The sequence below is a fragment of the Mytilus edulis genome, chromosome 6 (assembly GCF_963676685.1).
Source record: "Mytilus edulis chromosome 6, xbMytEdul2.2, whole genome shotgun sequence".
Classification (NCBI taxonomy): Eukaryota; Metazoa; Mollusca; class Bivalvia; order Mytilida; family Mytilidae; genus Mytilus; species Mytilus edulis.
The window spans coordinates 54,691,067-54,710,181 of record NC_092349.1 but is presented as its reverse complement, the minus strand read 5'-3'; the positions used below and the strand labels follow the sequence as shown (position 1 = coordinate 54,710,181).

The window sequence follows — 19,115 nt, the reverse complement described above, 5'->3', positions numbered from 1 at the left end:
CTGGAGATTGATGGTCAAAGAATGCACGTATGTCCATTGTTTTAACTAATTGCTACATGTCACTACTTGGTCTGAATGTAAACATGTTATATATATATATATATATAACCTAGAGGTCAATTGAACAACCTTTTACAAGGTCATGTTTTTCTTAATAGATATTCTCCTGAATTTTATTTAATTTAATAAAGTTTTTGAGAATATATAATCCTAAATATAAATATAAATATATATAATATATATTTATATATACATTTTATGCCATCATATTGTCACATATGGTGCTATGGTGTATGGTTTAAGGGAAAAGGTGTGATGGTGTATGAGGAATGGTGTGATTCGGGAATGGTGTGAATGATGGTGTACGACATTTCATAAGTTGAAAACGAAGTTCTTTTTATTTTGTTTTTTTTTTCAAATTGTAAACATAAACAATAATAATAATCTTAATATTTGAAATTTAATTGCATTATGGGTAATTTTGGATCGTGTAGATAGAATTGGTAATGGTGTATGGTGTAATATGTAACGTGTATGGTGTAATAGTACAAGGTATATGGTGTAATGGTGTATGGTGTTATGGTATATCGTGTTAGTGGGAAGTTTACACCATCCAAGGACTGTAATAGAATTTAAGACCTAAAAGGAAAATCAATTGTCACAATGCAGATATTTCGACAAGAAACAGTAAACATTTTATCAATTTGATGCTGTAGCCGAATATTAGCATTTGGTGTCATAATTCGTGCTATCGAAAAGGGTTACCTGCGTTCGAACTTTCGTGCTTATGGACAAACACTCCACAACGAAAGTATTGGATTCACTGCTCAGATCGCTGTAGATGTCGTCTTTCATTATACTAGATTTTTCTCAAACTATTGATCTGATTATGACAAAACTTGACAGAAATGCTTGAAATAACCAATATTACAAAGGAAAAATACAACACAATATGATACTGATCTCACCAAAAAATAAATCATAATTAACTAATATGTTATTCAAAGACAACCGGTGTATGGTCCAATACAATATACGAAATAAAACAAAAAATATAAATAATACACCAATATACAACTTATTGAGTCGACCACTGATGAAGCCGGACTCAGGGATCTTTTCCCCAAACACGGCAGAAACACCGGGCCTAACATTCATGCTTATGTGTGAGCTCAATTGGGCTATTTAAATACAAAAGTGTCTTCTTTAGGTGTAATATCGCCAAATCATGGTACATTGTACGTCACATCGTGTTGTATACGAAAGTAGGTCGAAACAAATATTCCCTTGAAATGACAGTTGTAGGTAATTAATCCTACATTTTATTGCAGTAAAACCATTTCTGTGTCATAAACATATGTCTTGGGTATTTCAAAACACCATTATTTTAATTTGGGATTTCTATAGAAAATTTTGTAATTTTGAGGTTACAAAGTGACTAAACCTTGTACACAGATAAAATAATGTGAGAAATTTGATTGTTTAACTTCCAATGATGGTTATTTTTTTATATGCAATGAAATGTTGTGTGATTTTTTTTCTATAGAACTGGACAGGATAAAACTTTACTCATGCCAAGTATTTCTTTATTTGAAACAAGGATAAATTCTGCACATTGTTTTGAAAAGTGCAAATTTAACAAAGACTAATAGGGGAAATCAATGGTGGTATTACACCTTAATTAAGATTGTTCAGATCCATACAGGCTTTGTTATTTGCTATTTCGTATGTGAAGTGTGTGTTAGAACGATCTTTGCTTTTGGATTTAAATGTCGATCGAATTGGGATTTTTCAGCAATGTGTAAGTTTCTTTATACTTTAAAACTACTCCTCTAATGCAGTTTGACTGAGAACAATGCTACATGTAAATTCACTTACATGACCTAAATGAAGAATACAATATCAAAGAGGGACGAAAGATATCAGAGGGACAGTCAAACTCATAGATCGAAAATAAACTGACAAAAAACCATTGCAAATAACAGACAAATAATAGTACTGAAGACGCAACATAAGAATCTAAAGACTAAGCAACACGAACCCCACCAAAAACTGGGATGATCTTATGTGCTCCAGAAGGGTAAGCAGATCCTTCTTCACTTGTGTCACTCGTCGTGTTGCTGATGTTAGTACTCGAAATATTTCAAATGAAAACAAAAAATGCAGTGCTTTAAATCTGTCAACTTAAAAATGGTCAAAAATCTTTAATAATTATGTAAAATGTGATATACAATAAGTATGCAATGCTGAAGTGTTAAATTTTGTACAGCATCTTTGGACTATGAGCTATGTACAGAAGTTTGTTAAGTGTGGTAAAACAATACAACTAAAACGTGTATCACCTTCACATTCTTTTCACTATTAAGGAATTTCGCTACTCAGTTTCAAATGAATAGCTTTCCACAACACTAGTATACATTGCTATGGGATTAATTAAGGAATCAAAAAAGCAACAAAATAAAGAGTTCAATGTGCTTGTTTTTGGGATATTAGCCATATCATTGACAAGTTAAAGTTCTTAAAACTTTTAAAAAATAAATAAGATTTTATAAGACTTTTACAAATGGATTACAATTGCTAATGCAAAAGATGTATGAAAAGAAAAATGTGAGTCAATGGGCAAAACATTTTAAGGCATTCAAATGAATAATATCAGAGGATATAAAAAATCGGACAAAACTCCAAAACATGACATCGAACATCCTTACTTAAAATACAAAATCGACATATGCATTTTATCATGAAAATAGTTTCCTTTTTTATAGTACCGCTGGTACATGTGGTAAAACATGTAAGATTCATTTGTGCTATTTAATACCTTGATGATCTTAAATCTTCAAATTGACACACAAATTCGTTTGGTTGTTTCTTAAGTATAATTTCAAAACCTTTTGCAATGCTTATAAAGTTATTTAAAAAAGCATTGAATTCTTGAGAGCTAATCATTGTATTTGGTCTGTCTATTATGACATTACAAAGTCTTTGACATCTATCTATAATATAGCCTAGTGACCTTTCGTATGTGCGTGGATCAATGGGTTCTTCTGAGTTATGAATGTGATGCAATAGGTCTATATTAAAGCCTTGTAACATTTCTTGTTGCATTGAAGCAAAGGGTCGTTCCCATAACCTCATTGAGTGACTATCAGGGAACAAATAAAGCAAAATTCTACATATCAGGTTATAATCAAAATTTAAATATCCCTTTTCAGCATAATGTATATTAACTAAATCTACAGATTTCAGTGGTGAGTTTATCATTTCTTCATTTTCTTCATTTTCAAATTCGGCAATAAGTTTTTCTGGTTGTATGACATGCTCCAGGAGTTCTTTTAACATATTTTCTGTTATATGTTTTACAGCAATAATCAGACGTGTATAGTTGGCCGTAGTAGATAATACATGACCTGGAAAATAGACGATTACTTTTTAATGATTTAAACCTTTCTAGATTACAAGATTAGTAAAACATTGAAATACGATTACAAATTATTAGAGGCTATGTGGAGCCTGTATCGCACACTTTGCATAGTAGAAACAAATTGATACGATAGTATAGTATATCTCCGGTATTTTATATATAAGTATTGATAATTACATGCCCTTTTCCGTATTGGCCCTAGTATCATCCCTCGACCCATATCGGCCTCGGGCTGATATTGGAGTCTCGGGATCCGGATAATATGGAAAAGAGCATATTATAATCTATTTATAACATATTTAAATTCTTGAGAAAAGAGAAAAGCTTAGTTATTTTAGAAATTACAGTAATATTTTTTCTGTCTATAAAGAAATAACATAAAACAAATTTTGGTGCACACAGAATAACACGCGTAGCGGGTTATTAACAGTGTGCACCATATTTTGTATGTCATTTCGAATAGACAGAAAAAAATATTAGTTATTTCTTATAATTTAATTCTTAATTCGATTTTAAACCGGAGTAAATCATGAAAAAAAGTTGATGACGTCATGGTCACGTGACAAAATTATGTCTACGGGCTGATAAAGACACGTTACATCCAAAATCAAATTATAACTATTTAATTAACCACCATAGGTAAAATATAAAAGTTTATTCAACCTAAGTTATCATTTTCTGTATAAAATAAGTACACAATATTTTCACTATTTTGCAAATTACAAGCTTTGAACCATTGGACCGTCAAAAATTAATCAACTATTGGACCTGGGTGGAACTATTTGACCGCAAGCGTCATTATATTTCGCGGAATTTCACATGCAGCTACGCGATAGGAGGATTTTGAAAATAACACGGGAGTAACGACATCGTGTTTTACCTTTTGTATCTAGTATAGGATTGACGCCAGTGCAAGACGTAGCCTGAGCATTTGAACATATCAATGAAGTAAACGTTATGGTTTGAATTTTTCTCTTTAATATTACAATAGTTGATTAATCACCGCCATTTATTGTCTGTTGTCTTTTTCGATATAATAAAACACTTACTGACTGGCTATTCGTGGAATAGTAAGTTTATTGTCCCGAGGAGCAACTATTGTCCTGAGGCGAGGCCAGTCAATAAGTAAACAATTTTTTTCTCCATTTACTGCATTCACATTTATTGTTACATTTCCCATTATTTTGGAATATACTAAACACCTTCCTTTACTATGAGTCATCCTTATACAATGTTCTTTGCTACCACGATTATATATATTGGTAACATACTTCAGTTATGTCTCTATGAGATGAATCAGATAGATCTTATCTGGGAACTATTGCGTCAACACCAAAAATATCTATGAATATTATATACAAAATGTATACCCCCAAAAGAGGCGTGGTTCATGACACACTTGTATTTAAAAAGTACAACCTACAATATTATATAAATGTACATACCAGTTGCTACTTGAGCTTTGTTTGCTCGAAGGTCGTCACCAATGTCTTGCTGGACTGAAATGATATATTTTTAAGATATGAAGCTTGAATGTTTAGTCTGTGAATTTGTTATTTTTACTACATTCAGAACTGTAATATGACTTGTTTATTCCTTTTTTTAAACAAAACCGTGGTAAAATTATCGATATATCTATACTTAGCGCAGACTCAGAGAAATACATAATAATGGAAGTTACAATATACCTCCCACGTAAATCCACATGTATCAGAACATATTTTCAAACCCTATACCGATATTTTGTTTTAAAAACTAAATTTAAATATACAGAACTTTAATTCTTATTCGAATGCATAACAAAAAGCACAAGAGATCAGAGAAATCTTTCTGTCAAAATAAAATTCCACGAAAGTCCATTAATGCTTTTCGTGCATTTAAGTCACCATAAAATATGACAGCATACAAAAGTAAACGCTTAAGCTGAAGAGTTTTCTTTTACTTAAACCATTGAAATTCGTATACTTGTAATTTAAAATGATTTTTTGAGGTAGGTGTTGTTCTATTTTCAATTATAATGCATTATTCGCATATTTACTGATTTCAGCAATTCAACATGGCGACTCCTTAGTAAGAAGTGTCGTCTCTGTATTTGACCGTAGCTTACGAGATAAAGATGTAAATGAAATGTGGAAACTGTTCGGTTTGAGAATTTCAAATTCGTTTTTTCTAGCGGTCATTTACGAAATTATTCATGCAAGTTAGAGATTTATGTGAAAGTTTAAGCTTTATCCAACAGGGAGTAAAAAAGGAATATCAGTATACACTGCATTCCCAACCTCGCTTCGTTTTTCAAACGATCTTATTTGTTCTATTATAATCGAAATAATTCATAGAAGCCATAGATTTGTTGTAAATTTACACATGGCCTGGAACGTGATATTCGTTAATTTTAACCCTCGTTAGCGCTCGGCATAACATTCGAATCTCACAGCCCAGCCCATATTTAAATTTCAAAAAAATATGGCTTCCATGAAGTATTTCTTCAATTATATTTTTTCATATAGATCAGCATAGAAAAATTATCACGTTCTTTATATTAACAAGATAAAATTTACAACCATGTTTGGGATGCTGCCTCATTGTTTGTCTGTGGTTGAATATGATATTTTGGTACTATAGACTTATGCAACTTGTGATCTGTATAATGCGAATAACGAGCTATTAGTATGCTTATTTACTTCCAATAATTGTTTTCAATGGTTGCTTTCATTTTAATTTGTTGGATTGCAGGCTGTTTGAATTTGGGCTCGTGTGTAAGCAGTCGGTTGGGCTTTGGTCACATTTGTTAGCAGGCGGACTTTATAACCTTTTTCTTATAACCAATTCTTTTTTTAATTTTCATTCAAATTTTCTAAACATCGCAAACAGATCTTATGTTGAAGTTATGCCTCTTCTTTGATGGTTCTTCGTTCGAAATTTTGTTTACAATTGAAAAGTATTGGGAACAATTATTAGTCACGTTTCAACAATGAATAAAAACATTTTGTGGGATTAGCTTTTCTTACAGTGTTTAATTTCAGTCATTGAAACTTAATTGATAGAAAACTTGTGAATATATTGAACTTGTGAACAAGCTTATATGGAACTGTGTTAGGACTTCGGAACTTAGATAGGCAGATTTAAAAACATGGTACCATTTTTGTGGATTAGACTTTTCTTACAATTTTCAAACCAAATATCGGATATCTTATAGAATATTAAAAAAAAACGTTGAGGTTAATCACCTTTCTCTACAATGCTACAGTGTTAAACTTTTCCCTGACTTCGGAAAAATTTAAAGTATGGAAACATTTATTTGAACTGAATGTTATCAAAGCTTCGAAGGTTGTGTACTTTCTGATAACTGTTAAGTATGACGCTATTTTTGAAAGTTGTCATTTAATATGTATGTATCTCGAAGTACTAAGTACATACCAACGTAAAATTGTTTGTGGAAATTTTTAAGCAGTGTAAGCAAATTTTTCCATTTTCTAGACATTAACTTGTCATAGGTTAGAAAAATTAACATGCAATTGTGCTTGTTTTGTGTAAACAAAATTTCTCATACAGTATTTCACATAGTTACGAGTATTTCATATAATTAATTGTACATTATTAGGGAATTGTTTAGGGAGAGTTTTGATAATTTTGTCGAGGTTTCTCTTATAATAGAATAGATAATGAAATAATGGAGTGTATCAAAAAGACAACACAAGATAAAAATCCTGACTGTACATATGAACTAGTTGTTTCATTCTATAGTTGTTCATTATGCCATAGTTTTAATTTGTGATAGCCGATAAAATTCGTTATTACGAATTTGAGAAATCCGTATTTGTTGTTTTTGGGTAAATGTAGCTACAAATTGATTTTACAACAACTTACGAGAACGTTTACCTGTTATACTAAAAGACAATTTTGCTACAAAACTATTAAAGCATACTGCTTATGTAATAGAAACTATAAATATCTATGAATATAAAGAGGACACAGATAACATTTTGCATATTTAAAAGAATAATTAGCTGCTAATTAGGTACCTACCTGCTACAGACTCTGGTTTGATTTTCGGTGGATCTTTTTCAATTTCTAAAATATAATCGGCAATAAAATAAAACTTGTGATTGGAAATTCTTATTATTTTCTTCTGAATAATACTTATGAGTTATAGAAAATAAGATTTAAGAACTCTTTTTAGCGAGAATAGAAAATAAAATAACTATTATATAATGCATTTATAACCCCAGCGCTCTTAAATGTTAATTACTGACCATTTCATTATATAAACATATCGATAGCGACATCTGAACAGCCTGACATCAAATATAGGTTTCTTTAACATGTTTAACGTTTCAATTTGAAATAGCAAAAATAAGGGATTCAAAAACGCAAATGCATTTAGGCGAGGTACAAACCAGACACAACCGATTCCAAAAGTACAGCCGATGATCCTTTTTTATGTTCTGAAAGTAGATAATAACGTTGTCGATCATTAACATGATTTAAAGGATGAGCTCATATATATCATGTATGTATATCAAAATTGTAACAACGGCAATTACAACTGAAGAAAAACTGATTTTTGAAATTTAGACGTGAAAGATGTACAACAAATTGAAATGATAGTGACTTTCCCATTTAACTTAGTATGTGGTCCTGTATCAGTGTATATGACCACTTCGTGGATGTCTCGCATCAATTTTTCTCTATATCAGTCTCAGACAGCCATCTATCTTTAAAGTCATTGTTTAGGAAGAAATAAGACCGGTTTTTGTTTTCGTCTTTCCAATAGTTGGTTTAGTCGAGCGTTTGGTTCTGTCAGTTTTTATCGAATTCTAATTGTTTAATTTAAAGATTCAAGTATATTTGCTATCACATATTTCATTCGTTTTCTTTGTTTATGTATGCAACATACTATTTATTAAAACGTGACCTTATTTAAATGTTGGTTACATATGCTTGGCATTTTGTAATATTTGAAAGATGTGAGACATAATTTTTATGTTTGTACCTCCAATATATGTCTTTAAGATTTCAGTATCCGGGTTATAGCGTTTGTATATATAGAAATTTGTAATGCTCTTAACTCATATTTAGAATTTCACTTTGCTCTACAGTTCCCTCCCTATTTCAGGACAATAATTCATAAGTAGATTTTGATTGCCTGTGTTTTCTAAACATAAAAAAAAATTGTATTTTTTTCACATCTTCCTTAACCCATTGTATTTTTGACCTAATTTGGACCCTTTTTTGCCTTTTTAAAACTGCTTAACTGAAATCCATATAAGTGAATTGTATTGGACAAATCAACAAAATATTATAACGTGATATTAATGCTTTTACAGTTCTTAAATGCAGTACCAGTTCCAAGTGAAATATAAACAGTGTTTGTTTCTGATAGAGTTCTTGTTTCTTTATTCAAAAGATTGCTTTTATATTCTTAACAGTATTCATATAGACCTACATAGGTATATTTGAAATATTTAACATACTTTTAATTTACTCTTTGCATGTACATGAATTACAATTTTTCTTTTTTGAATGTATTATATATGTTATATAGATATCACACTCATATAAACATATAATTGTATGATTCTTATTCTCATACGTATTTGATTTGTATAATGCTTAAACGTATATCAGTTAACAATGCATTGCATCGATCATATATATCATGATTGCATGTGTATTTTATTCATCTCTTCATCTTATTAACTATTAAACTATGAAGACTGCCGATAGTCAGGTAATTGGATAGAACCATAAACATAAATATAAACAGATAGCGACCTTGTACAGTTGGGCTTCTCACACAATTCAAACGAAAAATAATTTAAACGGCCTGATTTATGAACAAATGTATGTATGAAAAAACAAATATATAACACGCCAACAAACAATAACCACTGAATAATAGACTCCTGACTTTGTACAGGCACATGCAGAATATAACAGAACTAGATTTGTTTGAAGACACCAACCCTCCCCTAATCGGGAACAGTGGTGTAATGTAAACAGTTCAACATTAGAACAAACTATAAAAATCAGTTGAAAAAAGGCTTAGCTCATTAGTTGTACTTGTACATATAAACAATAAAAAGGTGCATAGATATATTGGAAGATGATGTATAATCTAATGAGACAACTCTCCATCCAAACAACAATTTATAAAAGTAAACCATCATAGGTAAATGTACGGCCTTCAACACGGAGCCTTGGCTCATACCGAACAACAAGCTATAAAGATCCCCAAAATTACTCGTTTTAAACCATTCAAACGTATAGTTTAAATTACTCGCAGTTACTAACAACCAGTTCTAAGTCAATAACAACTAATTTAAAACAGCCTGTATCTAAGACTTTCTTATCAGTCAAAACACTCCAAACTTCCACTATACATAGTGTAACGATGTCATCAACAGTCAGGAGAAACGTTAACTTGCGCAATACCAAGATACAGGTATCGACATATTGTATATCAATGATTGTGTAGATGTATTGAATAAAAGTATTTAGTTTGATTTTAATCTATTTATAAAAAAAAATAAATATTAATACTAATTATTATAAAAAAATTAAAGGACAGTGTTGAATTGGTCACCTTTTGAAAATAGTATCCACATGGAAAAAAGTATTGCAACACCAAATTGAAATTCAAAATAAAAAAACACTTTTATCTTTTTGTTAAATAATTTGTTGAAATAGAACTAGGTAAACATTATTTAAATATCACATGAGTTTAATCAATAAATATCGACTCTTTCAGTTCTTATCTGCGCATGCAGCTACTGTACTCGTAAACACTAAAACAGAAGTTTTTATCCTCATTGTTTTCAACACTTAAAATAACCAAGTTAATAAATTTATGTTATTGACACCTTGTAATTGGTCATCCACAACTCATAACTGCAGCAAGATGGCAGATATCAAGCATGAGGGAAGCAGGTATGTCGCTGTGATAATTGCACGTATTGTTGGTCATCACCATTCCACTATAAGTCGTTTTGACAATAAAAATCAGGCAAGAAACGATGTTAAAGACCTTCCGAGGTCAAGAAGACCCCCTATAACATCTGCTTGGGAAAATAAAGCATAATGAAGGTTGGTCAGAAGGAAACCCATTGCAAACAATACAATCCTAAAAAGAGAATGATGACCATACAGGAGCCTTTCAACAAGAACTGTTCGAGATCGGCTCATCGCTACTGGTTATCGTGCGATAATACCATTTCGGGGACCTTTGCCTACGAACAGACACACATATGCCCGTATCCAATATAGTGCAGAGCTAGCCAAAGTTGGAAATTAGCGTCGTGGAGGAAGATCCATTGTTCCAATGGAATTCGGTTTATCTTCCTTGGCCCAATCGTAGCCCGAATTTGAACAATATCGAGCATATATAGGACACTATTGGGCGTAAAGTGCATGAAAGGACACCCCAGTTCAAACAAAGTCATGAAATAAACAATACCCTTCGTCAAGAATGGTTCCTGATAGCTTAGCAACACATTAGTCGACTTATGGCAGGAATCAGAAGACGTTAAGATGCGGTTATCCGTTTGAATGGAGGCTGCGCACAAAGTACTAATTCTTTGGCGTATAACGATCAACCATGATGTGAACAATCATCTAAAGATTAATTTTGAAATGTCTGACATTATAAAGTTCGACTACAGTAAAAGTTGTAAAATTCATTTTTTTGTACAAAAAACACTCCATTTTGTTATAAAAATTTCGGTTAAATAAAACTTTTTTTATTCATACGTTTTTTTGTTCGTTTTCAAGCCAATGTTGTCATTAACCACGTCTCAATATTATTTTACAAATATTTAATCATATTCCGTCCAAAATAAGAGACTGATTTTTCGAGTTTTAAAAAATCAAGGTGTTGCAATACTTTTTTCCATGTGTATATATTCAAAGGATCGATCCAGGAGAAGTTTATCTAGATCGTTTTTATGTTTCCAGGCTTGTTAAACAACACCTACATCAAAACAGAAATATGGTTTCCCGTTTTAAATACGTTTCCTACAGTTTCAACAAAACTTCAAAACGAAATCTTTATATCTACGGAAGAAATAAGTAAAGGTTTTAAGTATGATGTGTTGACAACAAGTATTAATATTTTACCAGTTATACATGTATTAAGTTCAAAACTTCAGATATATACATGAACAAACATCGTAAGATGGTACCAAAAGAAAATAATCATAAAAAAACTACAATAAGAAATTAAAAATCGTCCCTTTTGTCGTTAACTAAAAGTACAGAGTTTCCCCTGTAAAACTGTAATATTTAAAATCGAGGAAAGGACCGTTATTCGTTTATATTTGATGTGTTTAGAGTAATTTCCTTTTGGTAAATTTCGGCAGTATATTTAGAAAACTATCTATCATTTTACATGTTTAAGGAAAATATATTATCAAAATAACTATAAGTGCTGTTGAGTTAATCAACTTAGTGCACATTCGACGGGTCTTTTATGAGTTTGATGGTCATAAACTGTGATGTATAACGCAAAAAAAAACAATCTGTGTTTATATAAAAGAGAGCCGAAAGATACCAAATGGACAGTCAAACTCATAAATCGAAAATAAACTGACAACGCCATGGCAAAAAAAAAAAAAAACAGAAAAAAAATAGTACACAAGACAGAACATAGAAAACTAAACACTAAGCAACATGAGCCCAAACCAAAAGCTGGGAGGATAAACAGTTTGATCCTTAATATCATTACAGTAAACATATATCGTGGGTGTTTCAAAGCACCATAATATATATATTCTATAAAATATGTGAAGCTTCGATTATAGTACTGGACAGGATAACACTTTACTCACGTCAAGCACTTCTTTATTTGAAACATGTATTAATTCTGCTCATTTAATTGAAAAGTATACATTCACCAAAGACAAACGGGGAAAATCAATGGTGGTATTACACCTCTAAAGTTTCTAACGTCCTTAAACAAACACACTTTCACGAATTCAATCCTTGAACTTAATTGTTTCAAATATCACACTTTAGGGAATACCATTGCACTTTAGCATAACCATCGCTTGCTAGTTTCCCCATTGGTCTTTAGAACCCAACATATCTACAGCTACATTGACACGTGTAGAAAAAACAAAAAATGCTTGTACATTGAAATCAAATACTTGCCAGATAATTCCTCCTTCAGACTTGCTATAATCTCATCTTTTTGTCGACAGTTCTGACAATCAAAGCTTGTGTTGTCGGCTATGCATGGGGTTTTCTCTATCGTATTCATTTCTATGTTCGATGGTTGCTCTTCTGACTCTTATTAGAAAATATATTTTAGATATATATATATATATATATATAGAAGAGTATAAACCCAGTTAATTTGCTAATTTAATGTAACTTAATAATAAACGGATGACCACATCAAAACATGTTTACAATAAACAAATTTATTAAACATGTTAGATAGGAAACACAATCATCTTTTATCTTGAAATTTTACCCAGTCATTAGTGTTCATTATAACGGTACATAATGCATTTGGTTGTATTGTGCTATATAAAACGGTTGGAATGCAGGGTTTCTCAATAATTTCTGTTTAAATAGTAACAACAACTGACTATAAATGACATTAAAACAAATGTCCATTTGAAATAGATTAAGACACAACATTTGAATTTTGGTGGTTAGTTACATCAGTGGCAATCATATCACATATCCTTATTTTCATGAATGCAGATATTTATATATGAAAACAAATTAATAAGATAAATTTACGAACAAACTGTTTCATTGATGCTCGGCCAAAATTTCCTTTTGTAAATATTTAAAAAGAGACACATTTACAAAGTGTTGTTTGTATGCAATCAAACAAACCACTTCATCATGTACATAAATTTTAAGATAGTTTTTAAAACTATATCGCTATATAAGCACTTACTAATATGGTATTTGTTTGTATGATTTAAGCAATGATGACAATATATCCCTTTGAATGTGTCTGATTTTATGAGATATGTTTATTATTGATTGATACTTGCATTATAATCTTTTAGAATTAATTTTAACTATAAACCATTGATTTTTTTCAGTATGTTTCAGAACTCTTATGAAATACACACTGTTAAGATAAATTAGCATATTTTGTTTTATCGGTAACTTAATACCTTTATGCAAGTAAGGGAAATATTTTGTCCTCAATGCTCTTCAATTTTGTACTTGTTTGGCTTTATAACTATTTTGATATGAGCGTCACTGATAAGTCTTATGTAGACGAAACGCGCGTCTGGCGTATTAAATTATAATCCTGGTACCTTTGATAACTATTGTAAGGTATTCAATTGTGTTCATTTGCATACGTTGTACAAGATGTGAACCTAAATGAAAATAAAGAACTATAGGACATTAGTATTACCTTCTTTTTCAAATTCATCAATCTCTATAATCAAAGCTACTTTAACAACAGTAGGTACATCTGCATTGATCCTACAAACTTCAACAAACTTTTTCAAAAATAAATGTACTGAAGCTCGAAACTCTTCTCGATTATCTAAAACACTTTGCTGGACTAATGTTTGTATAACTAAAGATCCAACAAAAACATTCTCTATTTCGAACCATTGTCGTAACTGTGCCGAACATGTCTTTAAAGTGTCTTTTATTCCTGGTAAATTCCATGTGCTAGGTGTTACTAGTTTCCATTCAACTCGACGTTTCTTCACATCTACAGTATATTCATAAATAAAGGTAATTTATAGTTCCGTTTCTAATATGTTCACAAACGTATCATTTCAAAATATTATGTTTACATATCATGATTATCACTGGCGCAGTTATCATAAATGCCTAACATCGTGTTTTGAATATCTGTATATCTGTGAAATATACTACATTAGCCTGTATGACATACATAAGAGTGATATATGAATCTGTAAAAGAGTGATGATTATTTTACCGTGAAAATTATTTTTATGCTTGCCGATGAGTGTCTATTTTATACCAAGATTTTTGACATAAAGGTAACATCGATACATTAGTTCATATTTTTGAGATGTGAACTTTTATAACGAAATTGTTTCATATGAAAGCAGTGTTAAATTGGTTATGACTAGACTGTAGTATTTATTTATACAATTCCAACGGTTGCTCTCCCAAATGAAAGGAATGTCCTCTGCTAAACTCGTGTGTGAATATTAATAACAAACTTACTTCTGCTATCTTCTGTTTCTTCTACGTTGACACTGCAGGCTGTATCAATCTTTTGGGGAACTGGCCAAGATAATACAGATAATCAATAGTTATTGGCAATCGAGTTTCATTTCTTAAAACACATTTAGTTGAAGACTATATTGCATTCACCGAGCAAACAGCTATATTATACATCATTCGAAAGCTTATTATCTTATAATTGTTTGACTGGTCTTTAATATTTCGTACGGTGAAATTTTTTTTAATTGTAACTGCAATAAGGCGAGCGACATTTTTCAAAAAGACGCTTAGTTAACTACTTTAATGCACCCACCTAACATACGGCTATATTATATATCATTCGAAAGCTTGTTATCTGTACTTTCTGTTTTGCTCGGTCGTCAAAAATTCGTACGGTGCAATTTTCTATAAATCAAGGTGAAAGATCAAAAATGAATATTCCGAAATTTGTTACATTTAAACAAAATGCCCTTGTCTGGTACCTGTGTGAAATTTGTTCCTCTAACAATTGTCTAAACTTTATAAAACAAAATAACATAATTCCAAATCAATTGCAAACTTAAATGTTAATTGCGCACTATTTACATAAAATTGCATTTCTTAAAAAAACTTTATAAAAAATGATTAACATGTAATTGCTCTAAAAGCGAAATGTGTCTTGAGGTATCAGTATGCATATGTCAAACATAAGATAAATAAATGGTTTATAAGCCGAGGGAATTTTTTCATCATTTTAAACTGAAATTAATGTAATATAATATATAATCTTGCGGCCTTCTAATGCAACCTTTGAAGTTGCCCTATAAAAACACCATCAACGAATATTGATCATTTTGCTTTTTTCTGGCTACATAATATAGTAGATATCGACAAAAAATGATTTACGGGTTTAGAATAGGGGTATTGAAGGTGCTTTAATGAATAAACAAGGTATGTACAGTAAAAATGTGTTTTCTGTGTCGGAAGACGAAGATTTATTCCCATTCAATAATCGAATTAATATTGGTTGCACAATGCGCTTTTTTTCACAAATCCGGCTGATTTTTTTTTAAATGTAAGCTCATCATAACATAGTTTATTAGATTTTTGAATTTTGGATCCTCAATGCTCTTCAACTTTGTACTTGTTTGGGTTTGTAAATATTTTGATATGAGCGTGGCTGATGAGTCTTATGTAAACGAAACGCGCGTCTAGCGTACCAAATTATAATCCTGGTACATTTGATAACTATTATTAGTTGTTATAGTAAATACGACTGCACATTAATATTCTGGAATAATGAATATCCTTACTGAGCAACTGCATTTACCACCTATTTTAGTGTTGGGACATTTCTATGTAACGTATTAAGGACTGTAGTTTGTTTGTCCGACATTTTCGCTTTCTTCATGGTGTCATCTGTTTTACTTCATCATATATCATGGTTTTAAACTGCCTCATTGTTATTTGTTTGAAGCCAAGGCAAAGAAAACTTGCAAGCCTAGATATCGATGTAAGATATAAATCGGGTGTTCCTATGTTCGTTTGTCTTTAAGTGTACATATGGAGATTGTACATGTATAAGTGTCTGTAAATGGTTTTGATAAATGCATTTGATACTATACCATACATAGTTTTTAAATAACAATATACCTGATGAATCGAACGTCTTCTCAATAGAACAGGAAGCCACAGCATCTTGCCTTACTTCAAATATAAGATTCCGGATTTCAATTACCATTTCGTCTTTTTAATATGAAAATGAAAAACAAAAACAGTTGTGGAAACCTTTTCTGACACAAAAATGATCACATATTAACGTCATAACTCATTTAAACATTACCAACTCCAGTTAACTACAAGAATTATATCGTATGCATATTTGAAAACATAATGTATCTTTATGGAAGATGGATCTAACATATTTGGAAAATCAAAATCTAAACACAAATCAATGATGCAACTGAAAAGGAAAACAAATGCTGAAAATTATTGCGGCTTTTCATGAAAGGGGATTTTTTTCGGATATATTCCTTAAGTCGTAACCACAATCCTGTTCCCTTTTCAAGAATTGACATACCGAATTATACTATATTCCGGGTTTGTAATAAAATTAGTAACACGTTAGGATCTGCTTACCCGTCCGGAGCACTGGAAATTACCCCACCTTTTGGTGGGGTTCATGTTACTTATTCTTTAGTTTTACATGTTGTGTATTGTGTACTATTATTTGTCTGTTTATCTTTTCCTGTTTTAGCCTTGACGTTGTCAGTTTATTTCGATCTATGAGTTTAAATGTCCCTTTGGTATCTTTCGCCCCTCTTCTACATTACAAAATTTACAATTTATATCATTTAGTTTAAAATACCTTTATATTTGGCGAGTTGTTCGCTGATTTCATCCTTAATAATCACTGCATTTGTTCTCTGGTCTTCAGTAAAAGTTTGAAGTTTCTACAATTTTTGAATAATTGAGATGGTAATAAGTTCATTCAAGATGTAAAAAAAATGTTTTTTTAAATAGTTGATGACAATGTGGGTGTGTCATTTTGTTAGGCTTACAAACTACATACATTGTATAACTGATTTAGAGCAAAATATTTCAACAGATTACAACAGCATATATATTTTCCTATAAAGTCATCTCTTTTTATACTTTCAAAATATAATGGCATGCATTTTATTGAGAAAAATTGTACAACAAATGTTTTGTCAATCCTCGAGGCCGATGTGTATTAAATAATTAAAACATGTATTACATCCTACCTTCTTTATAATACCATCAATATTGTTCTCGATGATTTCTTTGATACCTTCTATCGATAAATCATTTCTTTTGAATTCATCTATGTTCTTTTGGTTAACTTTAGTAAAATATTTGCCCAATGAACTACCTATTTCTAAGATAGCTTGCTCAGTCTCAGTAAACCTGGTGTCAAACTCAGACTTCGAAATACGTGGGTTAGGTACATGTGCCAAAAAGTTTCTTGTGTCTTTGATAGCTTCAATACATCTGGGATTTCCGTGTATAGCTATATTATGTTTCAGATAGCATGATTGAATAATTGCATACATAAGAGTTATATCCATACAGTCAACATCATTAGATCTTTTTGCGATGATTCTGCACAAACACTGTTTGGTAATCTCATTGGAACGCCTTCCTGTTTGAAAATGATCTATTTCAGTTAGAGTGCCAATTTCAAACAATACCAAAAACTGTTGTTTGGTTAAACATCCTTTTTGAGACGCCATACCAAGACCATTTTGAGAACATTCACAGCATTCAATTTTAGGATAGCATTCGTGGTACAAATTATGTTTATTTTTATCTAAGAACATGTAAAATTCCAAATGTTCTTTTGCATTCAAAATGTTTTGCTCAAAATACGTATGTAAGACATCCATACCAATTCCAAGGATAAAGGTGATAAGTTTCATGTAGTACCCACATTCTTTGTCAAATAGAACTGCCTCCATTGTTAGTCAAATGTTATCTAAATATGTGAGAAACAGTGTATAAGACAAAACGTCATGTTCAATTATTTTACCGATATTACTTATCACAAAGTGAGGCAAAGTATAAACTTCTGAGTAACACATTCTGTGAAAATCAAATGTTAAAGACAAATCCATTTTCAGTTTAAAAACTTTTATGAAAATAAATAAAAGTCATGACTAATATATGAAATGTAATAAAACAAATTCATTAATGGAGATTAAGTTATGCTTTACTATAAATACGAATTACTGTTTCATAATTGCAGAAAAAGGTATATGTATTGAATGCGTCTTTTGTAAACTTATTGGAGCATACAAGCTTTGACCGAATAAGATTGTATATATCAATATTCTAATAATGTGCGCACGGTCAACACTTTTAAAACCCTATACAAGGGCTAAAAAGAAGAATTCAAAACTAATAATTACATTTTTTCACTATGATCATGAAAACATGATTACTATAATTTTTTTCTTTTATTTACCTGTGAATTTTATAGTGGAACTGCGTGTCATCATGAATGTTACATTACATTTTAAAACGGATGTAAATTTCAGAGTGACGCGAGATGCTGTAAGCCAATCAAAATAACATATTGTAATGAAATAAACATTTAATGTAACCATTTACAAAATATAATAAAACAAACTTAGATTTATCATTTGTATCTATCAACGGCTTCTTACATACTCAGGGAAAAAGTTTAAAAGGAATTTATTTGTCTGAGGAACATGTCATTATACAAAAATAGCATTACATATATGTTTCAGAAGAATCAGTTATTTTGATTGAAGTGTAACATTTGCGATGAGTACGTGCCTTCACAAATTGCACAAGGTAATAAAAGAAATATATGATAGAAATTGCATGACCCTAGCATAAACATTTTATTCTAAGAATTGAATGCTTCTTTGAGTAATTGTATAGGGTTGTAAAAGTGTTGATCGTGTTCACATTTCTAGAATTGAGGCTTCATATAAAATGTGCCTCGGTCAACACTTCTACATCTTAATAAAATTACAACAAGAAGCATTCA

General features: G+C 30.9%; 1 protein-coding gene across 1 annotated transcript; it reads right to left on the bottom strand.

Annotated features, from left to right (window-relative positions):
• Positions 1–2,203: 2,203 nt before the first annotated feature.
• LOC139527900 (uncharacterized) lies at positions 2,204–18,078 on the bottom strand. Its single transcript, XM_071323575.1, has 10 exons — positions 17,344–18,078; positions 16,947–17,031; positions 16,232–16,324; positions 14,600–14,659; positions 13,806–14,114; positions 12,569–12,706; positions 7,819–7,866; positions 7,448–7,492; positions 4,867–4,920; positions 2,204–3,407 (listed from the first exon to the last, which is right to left on the bottom strand). The coding sequence occupies exons 1-10, from the start codon at positions 18,055–18,057 to the stop codon at positions 2,812–2,814; spliced, it is 2,142 nt and encodes a 713-aa protein (XP_071179676.1). The 5' UTR covers positions 18,058–18,078; the 3' UTR covers positions 2,204–2,811.
• Positions 18,079–19,115: the final 1,037 nt, after the last annotated feature.

Excerpts from the sequence above, each read along its gene's own strand:
- LOC139527900 (XM_071323575.1), bottom strand. The coding sequence starts at position 18,057 with ATGGAGGCAGTTCTATTTGACAAAGAATGTGGGTACTACATGAAACTT. Across the intron at positions 12,707-13,805 it reads TGATGAATTTGAAAAAGAAG|AGTCAGAAGAGCAACCATCG; the intron begins GTAATACTAATG and ends TTTTCTAATAAG. Across the intron at positions 3,408-4,866 it reads CAAAGCTCAAGTAGCAACTG|GTCATGTATTATCTACTACG; the intron begins GTATGTACATTT and ends TCTATTTTCCAG.